A 16749-nucleotide genomic window follows, 5' to 3' on the forward strand; every position below is an offset into this window, starting at 1 on the left:
TCTTTTAGCAAAGGACATTGCAGCATTATCTGAGGCCACTTGTTTAATTCTTTTTCAGTCCTTTTGATCTTAGGTGATTTATCTCCCTTCCTCCACTTAATATTCCGAAAATAAACGTTCTGCAGTTTTCAAGGTGAGAACCTGACCCTCTCTCTTTTTTTTCCCCCCTCACGCGATCTCATTCAAATGCCTTTTTCATAAACAGTCATGCTGTCAATATTTGGTGTCCTCTCCTCCTGGGTATTTCGAATCTTTTCAACCATGTTCGCAAGTGGAATATGCCTAGGCTGCAAATCTGATACAATTTACAATTACAGCAGCTAGTGATCTCCTTGTCCTTTGCCTCATTTCCAGCCCATTAGAAAGTTAAGTCTTTACGGTCAATGAAAGGTGAGGCTTTGGGGTAAGCTGGATACAAAACGGTGGCTGAAGCAAACATCCAGAAAGTACACTTTTTTAAAAAAAAAAGTAAAGATCTAAATATTGCAGCTATTTTAGAGAACTGCGGTTATATCAAATGCTTGTGACTATTCACGAGCTGTTTTGCAATGATGTAAACAGGGGTGTTTTTTTTTTTTTTTGCCCTTGATGCTTTTCACCCCCTCTTAATTTTTTTTACCCTTGCAACAAAAGAAGCAAACAGCTGCCGAGAAAGGCCCTTTTGCTTATGGAGACAGGAGATTCAAATTTCCTCTCGAATCTTGGCCAAAGTTTTGCATTTTTCTTCTACTGAGCTGTTATTGTTATTGTTTAAAAGGCCAGAAAGAAGCGATTATAGACACAAGGATGGTAGCTAGGGGGAAAAACTTTGGCATTCAGGGCTGGGCACAAACCCAATCTGTTGACTGCAGTCATGCTTGGCATCCTTGCTTGCACTGTGGCCACCTGAAGCCTCAGTAGAACATAGAGCCTTTCTGTTGTTGTTGTTTTTGGAAAATCAGAGACCCTCCTGACTATTTTTGCTCTGGTTTTCCTCTCATGTTATGAGGGTGGTGGGCGGGGATGGAGGTTTTATATTGTAATTTTTAATGTATGCCACACAAAGCCTCCTATGTGTGAGTTGGGCAGCCATAAAAATCTGTTTAATGAATAAATAACATTAGAGAGAGCAAGCTGATTTTGAGACACTTTTATACTTCTAGATGGAAACAGTTTGTCTGGAAAGGGCCATATCTGGAAGAGTGTTTTGTTCATGATGGGAAAATGCAGCTATTTCAGAAGGCAAAAGGGGTTATTTCTTTATTTTCTTTTTTCTTTTCTTTTCTTTTTTTTTCTTCTTTTGCTGGCTCAGGAATTCTGGGAGTGGTGAAATTCATTTTTTTTTTTACTACCGGTTCTATGGACGTAGCTTCGTGAGCGTGGCAGGGGAAGGATACTGCAAAATCTCCATTCCCACCCTACTCTGGGGGCAGCCAGAGGTGGTATTTGCCAGTTCTACTCAAAATTTCCGCTACCGGTTCTCCAGAACCTGCTGAATTTCACCCCTGAGTTGAAGTACACAAGTAATAAAGGGACCATCATTCCCCATGACTTCACTAAAAAGTGTAGCGCTCCAGACAGAGGCATGGAGCAAGAGACACTGTTCTATGTGAACTAAGAAAAAAATAGCAAGTATCTTGTCTCCAACAACTCTGCTAAATGGTTGGAGTTACCCCAGACGTGTGGGGAAAATCTAGGAGCAAAGAAGCAGGCCACTTTGTTCCAGCATTCAAATTACCTTTAAAGAATAAGTAATTGTTACAGTTAAACTTCGCTTTGAGTTTTAGCTGGATTAGTCAGTGTGGGCTAGTTAAGCCTGACTATCTTTTGCTGCTTTCCACAGGAGAACATTCTGTCTGATTTCAGACTGTTTTCATGAAGATTTATCTTTACATTTCTCGTGAACCGAAAATTTAGGTCACTAAGTTTGATTTTGTTTATTTCTTGTGGGATGGATTCCTCTCCCAGTGGAGAAAGGAAGTGCCGAAATCAGCAGTGATGTGCCTCTAAGCTATGGGGCCAGAAGGATACATTCTAGAAAATATTTCGTTTTCCAAATGTTTACCTTTTATTAGCCTCAATGGTAGGACAGGTTTGGAAGTCTTATTTCTTCCAGACTTAGGTTAGGAAAAGCATATTCTGGGCAGCAGGCAGTAGCAGCAGGAACAACCAGACAACTACTGTATACCAAGGCAGAAAGAATAGGCCAGATGTTTGGACGCGGAGGGCTTTGGGGAAAAGATATTTGAAACCTCCTGCCCTTCAGTCTATGGGAACAGTTGCTGGAAGAAAAGTCCTTCTGGATTCAGTTCCAAGTGGGGGGAAAAACACTGGAAACATGGAGACTGCTTGGAAAGGTGGTTTAATGGTGGACAGGATCATATGCCTTGAGTTCCTGAACAGAAAAGGCAGAGATGCTGAAAGTCCCGAAGTTTTATGCCCTTTCCGGGCTTTGAATTTATGCTTGTATTCTGACTGATTGTCAGACTCCTATGGGGCCATGCAGGGGCAACTCTGTAGGCTGTTTTGAGTGCAAGTTTGGTTGAACATTGCTTCTTCCCAGGTGTCGTGTGGTGAGATCCGTAGAGGTTTAATCCTACCTTTGTTATGTAGAATAGACTGGCTTAGGCCTTAATGGCTCATTCACAAAGGTGGGGGCGGCTGAGTTTCTGCCACTCTTGAGTTTCTACTTCTCTTTTTAGGGGAAATATTATTCATATTTATACAAAAAAATAATGTCTTCTGGACTGAATACAGAATGTTCATATATTCACAGATGAAATTTAAAACAATTTAGTATTAGAACGTAATGTCACTGATACTCTGATCTCCTCATAAGACTTCTGCCTGATCAACAAATATGTAGAATATTTAGCTGCAACACTGTAGATAATTTTACTTAATATTTCCTAAAATATTTCAGTTCTAGTAGAGGGGTAGGTTTTAACTTCCTACAGAGTTATACTATTACTTCAATGAGAACAACTGTGGCATAATATTTTGGACTCAAACTATGAGAGGTTTGAGCTTTTCTGTCATGTTCAGGGAGAGTTACTAAATATGCCATATTGCTAGCTTTGCAATAAGAATAGGAAAATATGTGCACCCAAGAAATATTATACATCCACCGGTATTTTATTTGTACAGGTTCTAGTAAGCTATTTATTTCTACAAACCGGTCATGAAAATCGATGGCACTATAAATTTCTGTTATTGTTAGGACTCATTCCTCTGATAGATTGAATCACCAATAATTGAATGATTGGCTATATTTTAGATAGAGTTATTTCATGTAGTCCTAGTATGGGCAATCTATTTTAAGGGAAGTTGGAAAGTGATGAATCCAAGACTTTTGGAAAGTATGAGCAGTAACTTCTCATGTAGTGATTCAAAAAAAAAAAAAATGCAGGGCCCTTACTTTTTTTCCCCTTAAAAGAGTAAGAGGAGTTTTAATACTCCACAATCAAAAAGCCACTTAAGGGTCATTATGAGTGATATCTAAAATGAGGAGATCAACACAGTGACTCATAAATTCTTAATTTCTGTTAGGCTTCTAACTGGTATTGCTTTTGAAGTCCCTTTGACACCATACTAAGCCAAAACTCTTCTGAATTCTACCTTATTATTTATCTTTTGTGGTTTTAATGCTATAAGCCGCCCAGAATCATTTTGAAGCAAGATGGACGGCAAATACGTTTAATAATAAATAAGTAAAATTGTTCAAAAGAAATTTGCTAATCTGCTCTTCTGTTGCTTTGTTTTAGCCTCATCCACTGGCAACAGCAACGGTATTAATCACAAGTTATGAAGGCAGAAATATTTCTTTTATCTCAAAACCAGGAGGCTGGTCATAAGCAAGAATTGAAAGCTGGTTTTACAGAAACCTAGTTTTACAGATATAATATTCCATCCTTGTCACCTTGTAATTTCAGTTTTGCTTAAACCAGTGATCTCCAGAAGTATGGTTTCACGTTGCCAGGGAATTCTGGGAGTAGTAGTCTTGACCTATTTGGAGAACACTAGTTGTGATGAGAAGGCCAATGCTCGCTAGGAGTTTATGTTTTCTCCCTCTGGCAAGAGATGCCAGCTATCCTTAGAAGGCAATATTGGCTTTAGAGTTCTTGCCAGCATTCTCTGAGCAAAAACTGAACTTTTAAAAGAATCAGTCTAATGGAAAATTAGTTCTAAGTTATTGGGCTGGAATAAAAGGTAAATATTGACTGTATATCAGCCTTACGGCAGCTGAATCTTTGAGGCACGAGCCCTGACACCACAAAGACCACACTGTGTTGTATCAGCAGAATGGGGCATGACTATCAGCTAATTGCAAAGAATCTACAAAGTCAGTGAATAGGCAACCCAGCCGAGTTGAGGGTTTGCTTTATAAATCTCCCATTTCCTTGAACTCTTGGCTAATTATGTGGGACCCATGAGGAAAAGGTTTTCCTTGTTGTGGGAAGATAGTAGACAGACTTTAGATCCGTGATGGCAAACCTGTGGCACACGGAGCCATTTCTGAGGGGATGAGAGGCATTCCCGTGTCAACTCCTATCTGATTTTTAGCCTTGATTTTTCGCCCTCCCCAGGCTCCTAGAAAGCCTCTGGAGCCTGGGGAGGGCGAAAAACAGACCTACCAGAAGTCAGAAAACCGGCCATTTCTGGTCTCCAGAGGGCCTCAGGGGGTGGGGCATTTTCACCCTCCCCAGGCTCCAAGAAAGCCATGCGTGCATGCGCAGGGCAGTGGGGGGGTGTCACTCACGCATGCACAGGGGGCATGCGTGGGTAGGCATTAAATTATGGGGATGGGCACCCAAGTGTGCGCAATAGCGTGCCTGCGCCTGGTTTTGGCATCCGAGGCGAAAAAGGTTCGCTATCACTGGTCTAACCTATTAGTCACCTTCAGAATGACAACTTTGAAAAGGATGGGTGATCCCGAACATTGTCCAATCCAGTACAAAAGAAGAGTGTAATCATAAATTTTAGTATTTAAAGAATCTGAAATAAACAGCAAAAAGCTAAATAAGATGTTCAGATCAGATCAGATTAACAGAGTTGGAAGGGATCCAGTGGTGGGTTTCAAAATTTTTTAGAACCTCTTCTGTAGGTGTGGCCTGCTTTGTGGAAGTGGCTTGCCAGCCATGTGACTGAGTGGAAGTGGCTTGGCAGTCATGTGCCTGGGTGGGCGTGACCAACTTGTAAAATGTGGTGAAACCCCCTTAACAACGCTCTTGCTTAGCAACCAAAATGTTGGCTCAGAAACTCTGGCATTTGAAGCACGCAAGTCTTAAAGCTGTCAAGTTACAAGACCCTTGCACCCCTAACCCTTTAGGGAAAAAAACCCCAGGGGTGTTCAAACTTGACAGCTTTAAGACTTCTGGACTTCAACCCCCAGAATTCCTCTTCCAGTCATGTTGGCTCAGAAACTCTGGCATTGAAGTGTTAAAGTCTTAAAGCTGTCAAGTTACAAGACCCTTTCACCCCTAACCCTTTAGAAGAAAAAACCCCAGGGGTGTTCAAACTTGACAGCTTTGGACTTCAACTCCCAGAATTCCTCCTCTTGCTCTTCATCTTGATGATGGGCGGGGGGAGGGAGCTGGAACCAGTTCTAAACGCCACTGTAGATTTGTGGAACCTCTTCTATAGAAGAGGTTAGAACTGGCAGGAACCCATCCCTGAAGGGATCTTATAATTCTGTGATGGCAAACCTATGGCACGCCTGCCAGTGGTGGCATACAGAGCCCTCTCTGTGGGCATGCACGCCATTGCCCACTGCTCTTACGGTTTCCAGCGTGTGCATGCTCTCCGGCCAGATGGTCTTCATGCACGCCGAAGCACCAGAACCTCAAAGACCACCTGGCCGGTCAGCACATGCAACTGGTCTTCGCATCGGCCAGCATGCACACCACCCAGTATGCGCACCAGCCATCTAGTCTTCGGGTGTCCAGCACTCTGATGCACGTGTGCATTCCGGTTTGGGCACTCGGTGCCAAAAAGATTCACCATCACTGTTATAGGTCATCTAGTCCCACCCACCCCGCTCAAGCTGGAGACCCTAGACATGGTTAATGAGCAAGTTTCAAAAGTGGTTCGAAAGTGAGGTTTGCGAACTTTATGTCCTTTAGAACAGGAGTCCCTGTAGGTTCCTGCCGCAATCAGATGAGGCATCCTTGAAACTGTTGGTTGCCATGGTAGTTCAACCACATTAAGTCAGCTGAAGCAAACCAGGTGCAGCAGAGGAATGCTGACACATAAGTGAGTGGGAGCAGGTGATGGGCATCTGCATAACAGCAGCTCTCTTGCCCCAGGGAACGTAGATTTTGCCAGTGCTATTTCCTACAGCCAAGCTCTCTGTTGATACTAGCTCAGTCGTGTTTCTTTTCCTTGCGGCATTCTTGATTAAACATTCCAAAAATAAACATAGTCATTTCCTCTGAACATAAATATATTAGGATCCTACGTTTTCTTGGCTTGTGTACTTCTGTAAAAACTATTTGTGTGGACCCTAATGATATACAGTCTGAACAAACAAATGATGCCAAGGTTTGCTTGTCATTTATTTCATAAATAAACGAACTTAATGTATGAAGTGCCAGTGTAGGTGAACAAGTAATTTATGCAGCACAATGTATCATCTTGGCAATTACAAAGAACGCAACAATGGATAAAAATGGGACTCATAAGCAAATAGCATGGATGAAGTTATGCCTCTTCAGCGTTTATCTTAAATTTGCCAACAGGTCGCAGAATGACCTTCCAGGCTTCTGAAGAATGTTCTAGATAGATGAGTAGACATGGAACATTAGATAGTAAGAGTTAAATTCCCTGTTCAGTCGTGTCTGACTGTAGGGCACGGTGCTCATCTCCGCTATTTGGCTGAGGAAGCATGTGTTATCCAAAGACATTTCCCATGGTCATGAGGCCAGCATGGCTATATGCCAAAGGGGATGGAACACTGTTACCAGTGGTAGGATTCAAATTTTTTTACTCCCGTTTCTGTGGGCGTGGCTTGGTGAGCATGGTGTGGCTTGGTGGGTGTGGCAGGGAAAGATTATTGTAAAATCTCCACTCCCTCCCCACTCCAGGGGAAGGTTACTGCAAAATCCCCATTTCCTCCCAATCAGCTGGGACTCGGGAGGCAGAGAATAGATGGGGGTGGGGGCCAGTCAGAGGTGGTATATTTACCAGTTCTCTGAACTACTCAAAATTTCCACTACCGGTTCTCCAGAACTGGTAAGAACCTGCTGAATACCACCTGTGACTGTTACCTTCCCACCAAAATGGTACCTACTTATCTACTTGCATTTGCACACTTTCAAACTGCTAGGTGGGCAAGGAACAGGAGCTCACCCCGTCGCTCAGTGCTTGGGTCTCAAACTTGGGGTGACAATTGGGCCCCCTCTGCATTAGATCGTATCCTTGCCCAAATCAAGCAATGCCTTCCACAAGTAAGAATATCATATTGTTAAGCATGGAGGTGACAGTGCCATGACTACAGAATATTTTGTGTCAGGAGAATATTACTCTTCTGACTGCCAACTAAACTGAAGCTCAGATAGGTCATTCAACAAGATAACAATTCTAGAATGAAGTCTAGAATGAATGGGGAGAAAAAAAAACCTCAAATTTGATTTAGGTTTGCAAGTCAAATCCATATTTAACTCCCATATAAGTGTTGTGTCAGAACCAGAAACAAGCAATTCTTGCCAGATAAACACACAAACATTACTGTGTTTCCCCAAAAATAAGATAGGGCCTTATTTTCTTTTGACCCCCAAAATAAGCAATTTGGCCTTATTTTCAGGGAGGTCTTATTATTTTTGAGGTGCAGGAGGCGGTGAGCATGGTCACCTCAGGGCTGCTGCTGTGTTGCAATATTTTCAGGAAGGGCTTATTTTAGCAAATGGGCTCAAAAGCCTGATTGGGCTTATTATCCGGGGAGGTCTTATTTTGGGGGAAACAGGGTACTAAATTGTAACTTGTAGCAGTTCTCCATGGAGAAATGTGTCACGATGTTAAAAAGTTTGCTAGGCATGAACTGACTGAAACTGACATTCAAGAGTTAAACTAAGAAAGCTTTATTGCGCAGGTCATAAAACAAATGTTATCTGAAAGTGATTTATTGCGCATGCTTCACACATTCCAGAACTATTCCTTTGTTCTTTGTCTGGCTGCCAATTTGGCAGACGGAGCTTTTATTATCAAAATGTAACCATTAGTTAGTTCTGTTTTATTATTTTCGTATTAAAGTTTGTTTATTAATTAGAATATACTTCTCAAAGACTTTTATTTCTTTTCTTAATATATCAAAAGATATGCTGAAGGGAATCAGCCCGGTCCATTGATCTCATTTTTCTCCAGGGTGTTTTTTTCCCCTGACAAAATGGTTCAGAATTCCTACAAAATAAGAGAAATACAAAATAAAAAAGAAGACAGGAAGTTTGTGGTTGTAATAATTCCAACTAAAAGTGGTGTCACCATTACTGAATCTAAAAGAGTGATTATTTTTTCACAGTGACACATCTCATGCAGCGTGATTTTGTTCATGAAATAGATGAAATCAGCCTCAAGTATCTGTATGATTTATTAACCCAGCCTGCTTTTATCTATCTGTAGCAGCCACGTAATCATATTATCAATCAGAAAGGAAAGAATTTGGAAAATCTGACAGATTTGGAATACTTTTCCACAAAACTAAATATCTACATTGCTTCTTGCTGACTGAATACGATAGCTTCCAATTAAACCATTTCTCAAATTACCCTTTTTTGTTAATCTGCAAAAGTGGAGGAAAAAACATAACTTGCTCGATCTCCTCCTCCAGAAGCAAAAGTTAGACAAATATCTATGATTCCTGAGCCTAAAGCATTACCATTCATTCCAGGCCCACAATCTTTATTGACTAATTTTATCTGCTGCCAAGATCTAGTTACTGTAATTATTTAAAACAATCAACTGAATTGACTTGAAAGGAATGACATGGCAAAGGACTTAAGAGCAAACTAACTGACAATATAAAATGACAAACGAATGGGGAAGGCAAGTTGCATTATTATTAATAATAAACTCTCTCCAAGACAATAATTCCTGTTCCTCTGCCACCATTTTGAGATTTCTCTAAATTAAACATTTTTTACTTAAGCATTTCTTCATAATATCAGATAATTCATAGAACTATTTTAGGGCCTTCTGGGTGTAATTTTTCTGATATTATGAAAACAAGTGCTTGCTTAGCACTTATTTTGTTGTTGTTAGTTGTGAAGTCATGTCCGACCCATCATGACATCATGGACAATGTTCCTCCAGGCCTTTCTGTCCTCTACCATCCTCTGGAGTCCATTTAAACTCAGGCCTATTGCTTTAGTGACTCCATCCAGCCTCATTCTCTGTCGTCACCTTCTTCTTTTTCCCTCAGTCTTTCCCAGCATTTTAGGAGACTCTTCTCCAGTGAGTCCTTCCTTCTCATTAGGTGGCCAAAGTATATAAGTTTCATCTTCAAGATCTGACCTTCTAAAGAGCAGTCAGAGTTTATCTCCTCTAGGACTGACCGGTTTGATCGCCTTGCAATCTAAAGGACTCGCAGGAGTCTTCTCGTGCACCGTAGTTCAAAGGCTTCAATTCTTTGGTGCTCAGCCTTTCTTATGGTCCAACTTTAGCACTTATAGAAATATATAAAATACATACTACCTTAGGGTAGAGAGGGGGGTAAAGATGAAAAATCCCCCATCATAGGTAAATACAGAATATGCATATAAATCTTTCTGATACTGATTCAGCCCTAAATCTTAACCACCACAATGTTTTAGTCAAGTTCAGCAAGTTATTTCTTTCCCAAATTCTTCGAAGTGGGACATTTTTAACTTGTCCTATTACATTTTAGTTATTACAACATCCAAAAATAACACACTGATGCTACTTTTGAAATGGGTCATATTGTTCTGTTAAGTTTGAAACACTGTGAATTAGAAATTGTCACCCTCTTAATGCCTTATTTTTGGAGCAAGGAGCAGGGCGAAGAATTATGTGCCTTGCTTTCAATGGAATTGACTTTTGAGGGACTGGGTAAGATTGCAGTCCACATTCTTATCTTAATAGTGCCTGAGACTATAGGTTTCTAGATCATCAGGATTACCCTATCTTCCCCATTTACATTCCTAGAAAAATGCTCATGTGTCATGGGGAGAGAGGTGAGTGCAGAGAGACAAAAAACAAGGCTAGCAATTTATGATGGCAGCACTTAGGATGAGTGTTGTCAGTTTAAAAACCTTACTGATAAAAGTCATACATAAACAAAAGTCAATGAAAAGCATATCCAGAATTGAGATTGTGCATTGACAGCTGCCTTGAAAACCATTACCTTTCTAGCATTTTGGAAATGCAAAATAGGGAAGTGAAAGCAATGCCTAATAGAAAATACTCCCTTTCCAATGTTGGGCAAAGAAAATAGAAAATACTCCCTTTCCAATGTTGGGCAAAGTGCAGTAAATGATTGTCGGAACTTAAAAAAATGTAAATATTTTTTTTTACTACCGAATTCGCGAATTAGCATTTGTGAGTCTTTACATTGCTCTATTCTCTATTACCCACCTTTATTAAACTTTCCATCAACAAATCTTCTGGTTTCTTTGCTATTCGTGCATAACTTGCAATCGTTCAACTCTGTTTTTCCTGTGTAGAACAACCAACCATCTTGGTCTCCACTATTTGATTCCTGCTACAGAAGTCGAAGGAATTTAAAGGGAATTTTCATTGCTCCTAGTAAATGGCTAGTTTCACATAGGCAGAACCATGAGCGGCGTGGCATAGTGGTTAGAGTGCAGTACTGCAGGCTACTTCTGCTGAATGCCAGATGCCTGCCATTTGTCAGTTCAGGCTCACCAGGTTAACTCATCTTTCCATCCTTCCGAGGTGGGTAAAATGAGGACCCAGATAGTTGGGGGCAATAGGCTGACTCTGTAAACTGCTTAGAGAGGGCTGTAAAAGCACTGTGAAGTGGTATATAAGTCTATGTGCTATTGCTATTTATTGTAAGATTGTTAAAATGTTTCTTGTGACAAGCATGGAGTTTCACCCTCCCTCTACCAAAAGAGTTCTGAAACTATATCATACTGAGTTTAAAATTAACCATTTTACTGCATGTATTATGTAGTAATATACTACATAAATGTCGTATCTTAAAATAAAACTCTATGATTTAATAAAATAAAACTTCCGACCAAAACTAAAAGCAACTTTCTTAAATGGGAAGGTGAAGCTTTTTTTTTTTTTTTTGCATAACTCCTGAAATCTGGCTTTTGTTTCTGAGAGGGATGCTCTTGCTTTTCATTCCGCATTTACTATGCTTCAGTACTTGTTGTAAATGTAGTAAAATCTGGTTTGCAGTAATAGAATGGTGGAAGTGGAATCAATATGAACATAAACCTCTCAATCTCTTTTGCTCATGGATCCACAATTGAGGGAGAGGTTGCGTTGAGATTTTTATTTCCAAACAATTGTCAGAAAAAACATTTACTTTGGTACTTTCCGTTGGCATTTCAACTACCAATTTGAAGTAGTATGATAAGCTGTAGTATAATAAGCTTATAGCTATAAGCTTGTCATACCACCATGTTTCCCCAAAATTACGACATGTCCTGATAAGACCATGCCATATTTTTCCTGTGGGCAAAAATATACGCCCTCCCCCAATAATAAGCCCCCTGGACAACCCCCCCTACAGCCAGGCAGAGCGCCACTCACCAACCTAGCAATATCCCAAAGGTGCAAAGCCGCAGGAGCCAGGGGGAGGGGGCAAAGGCGCTCACATTGTTTGACGCCTTTGGGATACCGCTAGGTTGGTGAGTGGCGCTGTGCCCAGCTGGAGCGGGGGGGAGGGTTGCCGGGCAGCTACACTCACAAGCAGTGCGCCAGTCACCGACCCAGTAATATCCCAAAGGCGCTAAGCTGCGTGGCGCTCTGCCCGGCTGGAAAGAGAGGTTGCACGAGCACTTGTTCTGCCTCCAGCTCGTGTGCCTCCCTGCCTCACCATGCTCAACTCCCCCTGCAGGGCTGGGCCAGAGGCCCGGCGCCGCTGCCCTGCTGCCGCCGCCGCAATGCTCCAAGCATAACTGACTTCCAAACTCCGGAGATCCGCTGCCGAGTCTTCCGTCAGCAGCTGCTCTGGGACTACGCTCTATGGTTGTGAGCTGGCTGCGGGAAGACGGCCACTCTGGGACTACGCTCTATGGTTGTGGGCTGGCTGTTAGAAGATTCTGGTACAGAGTCTTCCCGCAGCCAGACAACTAATTTATTACTAAATGTCCCACTGTCAAGATACCAAAAAACTCAGAAATATTTCCAAAGGAAATGGAAGTCAGATATCAGTATCAGAGGTGGCATTCAGCAGGTTCTGACCAGTTCTGGAGAACCGGTCATGGAAATTTTTGAGTAGTTCAGAAAACCAATAAATACCACCTCTGACTGGCCCCGCCCCCATCTGCCTCCTGAGTTCCAGCTGATCGGGAGGAAATGGGGATTTTACAGTAACCTTCCCCTGGAATCGGGTGGGAATGGAGACTTTACAGTATCCTTCCCCTGGAGTGGGGTGGGAATGGAGATTTTATAGTATCCTTTCCCTGCCACGCCCACCGAGCCACACCCACGAACCATGTCAGGCTACCAAGTCACGCCCACAGAACCAGTAGTAAAAAATTTTGAATCCCATAGTATCTGATAAATATTTTTTAAATATTCAGTAAGTCGGGTTATCATATATTTTGCAGAAATGAGAGTTTACTCCATTTTAATTGTGTTAAAAAAACTGATCCTCAAAATACATTCAATAAGCTTTAATCAAACCTCTGCCATCAAGCTCTTTGATATGTCAAGATTTCAGTAGATACATTTAAACATTTTATAAAATGAATATAAAAATTATTTCAAAACAATGTTCTGTAACACAGATAATGGAAATCAAGCTGTGGTTGGCAATTCACAGCATGCTTATTATGCGCTTTGCTAAAACAAGAAGGCAGTGCAAAACCATTTTATAAGTTTGAGGTTGACAATCATGCTAGAGGCAACTTTCCCCTCTCTTCCCTGGCAAGTTATTCACTAGACCCCAGTTGCAACTCCCAGTTGGAGACTCCCTTAAGCAGGGGTGGGATTCAGCCAGTTCGGGCGAACTGGTAGTTCAGTCAGGAGTTGGCTCCGCCTACCTGCCCCTGCTCTTTCCTGTCTTATATTTCCCCGTTTTGTAGCTCAGCTGATTTGCGCGGCACAGCAGATTGACACGTATCAGCTGTTTTACTCCCCGGCGCTGACATAGAAAGTAAGTTTTTAAGCTTAAAATGGGCGGTTTTTGAACACCGTGCACATGCAAAGCACACATTAGGCCCCTGTGCACGCTCGTCAAACCAGTTCTTAAACTGGTTGCATCCCACCGCTGCCTTTAACCTTGAAGAACTGATTTCTGAGGATTTGATGAATCGTATCCTAAATCTCTTTTTTTGCAGTCATGACACAGCATTGAGACTTTTAACTAATATTGGAACAATCCTGTTATACTGCTTAAAGCAGCAAATTATGTTCAATGTACCATCAGCAAGATTTCTATGGAACGAGAAGGAGGGGCCATGTTTGATGCCTGCATGCTAAAATGTTAGAAAAGATGGGCTGTTTTTCTCATGTCCTCGGTCATTGCTCCCTTGACACAACATCTCTTGCAGTATCTCCACTTCCCAGCCTTCCCCCGTCTCAGCAAACAGTTGAAAGAGCACAATGCAGAAATAAATTGCTTCACCCAACAGCTGATGCCGTGAAGATTGATGACTAAGCAACACTCTTTCTACATTCCAAGGAACTCAACCCCACATTCTTGATCCTGTTGGAATGTTGTTACTCATCCTAGGCTTAATTATATCTTTCAGTGATAACTCTGTTGCTTTGTTTGGGAGTCTCAAGAACCTCGGTCTTTGCAAAAGTTTTTCTAATCCGAGGGCAGCCAGCCCTTTGGACGTCATAGTTTGAGTTAAGAAGATCATGAGTATGATGTTGGGCCTAGAGTTTTAGCAGCGTACTATTAGGTGGATGTATTCAGAAGGAAGCCCCACTGAAATCAATGGAATCTATTCCCAGATAGGCACAGTGAAAATTGCAAGCATTAAAGCTTCGGATTAGAACAAAGACGAATGATTTGTCAAGGATATTGACAAATAAATGGGGTTGGTATAACTTATAAATACAGCTGGGGAGTTAGAAAGGATGTGCCTATCTGCTACTAAATTCTGATACCCTCTTTTTAAAAGCAATGGGACTATTTGGTTCATCCTGCCTCATTTACCTAAATCTCTCTTCTTCATAAGTCACTTATGAAAGTTGCCAGTTTTTTTGCCGACATATCTTGAGGCCTAGTGCAGCATATTTGAATGTGCGTGTTTGAGGTTTCCAATGTAGTCAGCAGCCCATAGCAGGTGTGTTGTCTTAACTTTTTTTTAACTTCTTTTCTTTCTAGGTCAGTTTTCCAGACGTTGAGAAAGCTGAATGGGTCAATAAGGTGAGAAGCAATTCGCTCAGTTGATCCTTCCCTGGCAAGTCATAGTTGTGTGAAAATACTTACATGGCTGATTTTTACTCTGTGACAGATTCTGGCCCAGGCTTGGCCCTTCTTTGGCCAATACATGGAGAAGCTTTTGGTGGAAAATATTGCCCCAAATATTCGGGCTTCTAACACCCATTTGCAGACCTTCACCTTCAGCAAGATTGACATGGGAGAAAAGGTAATTAATGGTCAGCAGCATAGTTGATCAAAACATTGGGTGGAAAGTCAGGCATTATAATTATTGTACCCCCATCCTTGCCTGTTTCCCTGTTGTCAAGAATAGTAGTCGTATCACATTACATTTTTTAAAGCTATGTCAGCAAGTATCAACTAAAAATAATGGAATATACCAGCAGGTTCTATCCCACCTTTCCAATAATTGCATTCATAATACATAATAAAACAACAGTGTATAAAATAAGAGAGTATTAATCTGAAAAAGTATGGGATGCAGTGGCTCAGTGGCTAAGACACTGAGCTTGTCGATCAGAAAATTGGTGGTTCAAATCCCTAGCGCCGCATTACGGGATGAGCTCCCATGACTTGTCCCAGCTTCTGCCAACCTAGCAGTTCGAAAAAATGTAAAAAATACAAGTAGAAAAATAGGAACCACCTTTGGTGGGAAGGTCACTGCATTCGTGCGCCTTCGGCCACATGACCACGGAGATTCTTCAGGCAGCGCTGGCTCTTCAGCTTTGAGATGAGCACTGCCCCCTAGAGTCGGGAATGAATAGCACGCATGTGCAAGGGGAACCTTTACCTTTACCTTAATCTAAAAAATAGTACAAACTGAATGTAAAGATGCAGAGGTATTTCAAAGATAGAGATGTTTGTTGGAGGGGTGTGGGCCACACTTCGCTTTTGAGTGGCAGGTTGGGAACTGGTCTCCAGAAAGTAGTAAGAGTTACTCCATAGGGGGATGCACCAATAAAGCCTTTGAATTCATGACAAAAATCAATGAATTGGTTGGCTCCGTATACACACTGAAGCATTGCTGGAGGTGGGTGGGAGTGAAGGCCCGTATTTCTAGATACAATACAATACAATACAATACAATACAATACAATACAATACAATACAATACAATACAATACAATACAATACAATACAATACAATACAATACAATAGTAGAGTTGGAAGGGACCTTGGAGGTCTTCTAGTCCAACCCCCTGCCTAGGCAGGAAACCCTATACCATTCCAGACAAATGGCTATCCAACATCATCTTAAAGACTTCCAGTGTTGGGGCATTCACAACTTCTGGAGGCAAGCTGTTCCACTGATTAATTGTTCTAACTGTCAGGAAGTTTCTCCTCAGTTCTAAGTTGCTTCTCTCCTTGATACATGATACATGATCATTTATTTAGAAGCAATGCTGCTTTTCTTTCTAGCCCCTCAAAGTCATTGGAGTCAAAGTCCATACAGGCATGAACAAGAAGCAAATCTTGCTGGACTTGAACATTAGGTGAGTTGCAAGACTTGGTTTTGCTGCTAGCTGTCAACTTTGTTTATCGGAGTGGAAACTAAGAAAAATGATTGTCTTTTTATGGAATGAATGGCAAATCATGATGATAAACTGTATTTTGGCAGCTGGGCACACAGCACCCTCTTCCCTGGAAGAAAAACACACCTTAACAGCACATTTTGTCCTGATGGAGAAAAATGAACAGCACTGCGGAGGGAAAAATTAATTCCCTGTTCTGGGACAACACCCTTCCGGCCTTTTTTCGTTCTTCCATTAGAGACAAGCTGAGTTGTGGGCCCAGCGATTCTGTCTTTTATTGTATCTTTTTTTTTCTATATTTGATTGCTGTGAGCTGCCCATAATCATTGAAAGTCAACTGGCATACAAGTTTAATAAATTATTATGGTTGGTTGCACAGTCAACCAGCTGTTTAGACTGAATTTGGTATTTTTCTCCACCTATTAAGTTCTTTCCAAGGACCTGGGATAGACAGATGTTGTTTGATGTTGTTAAAGGTGTCATTATTACCATTGCTGCTGCTGTTTTTGTTATTATTATTAAATCTTCAATTTGATTTATAATCTGGGACTGGTAAAAATTTAACCGTTCAAGTCCTAACCAAGGACCTAAGATCTGTTAAGGTGGTGGTTGTTATTGTTATTACTATTACTATTATTGTTATCTATTTTATTCATTAAACATGAAACTCAGTGAACTGAACGTTTAAAAAT

At 41.3% G+C, this 16749-nt stretch overlaps 1 protein-coding gene across 1 annotated transcript in view; it reads left to right on the forward strand.

Moving 5' to 3' along the window:
- ESYT1 (extended synaptotagmin 1) overlaps positions 1–16749 on the forward strand; it is an 83077-nt gene that overhangs the window by 25537 nt on the left and 40791 nt on the right. Inside the window, exons 2-4 of the mRNA XM_081934850.1 lie at positions 14468–14509; positions 14598–14732; positions 15945–16018. Coding sequence (XP_081790976.1) covers positions 14468–14509; positions 14598–14732; positions 15945–16018 — 251 coding nt within the window. The remainder of the gene's footprint in view (positions 1–14467; positions 14510–14597; positions 14733–15944; positions 16019–16749) is intronic.

This window comes from Natrix helvetica (assembly GCF_964273705.1).
Source record: "Natrix helvetica genome assembly, chromosome: 1".
Lineage (NCBI taxonomy): Eukaryota > Metazoa > Chordata > Lepidosauria > Squamata > Natricidae > Natrix > Natrix helvetica.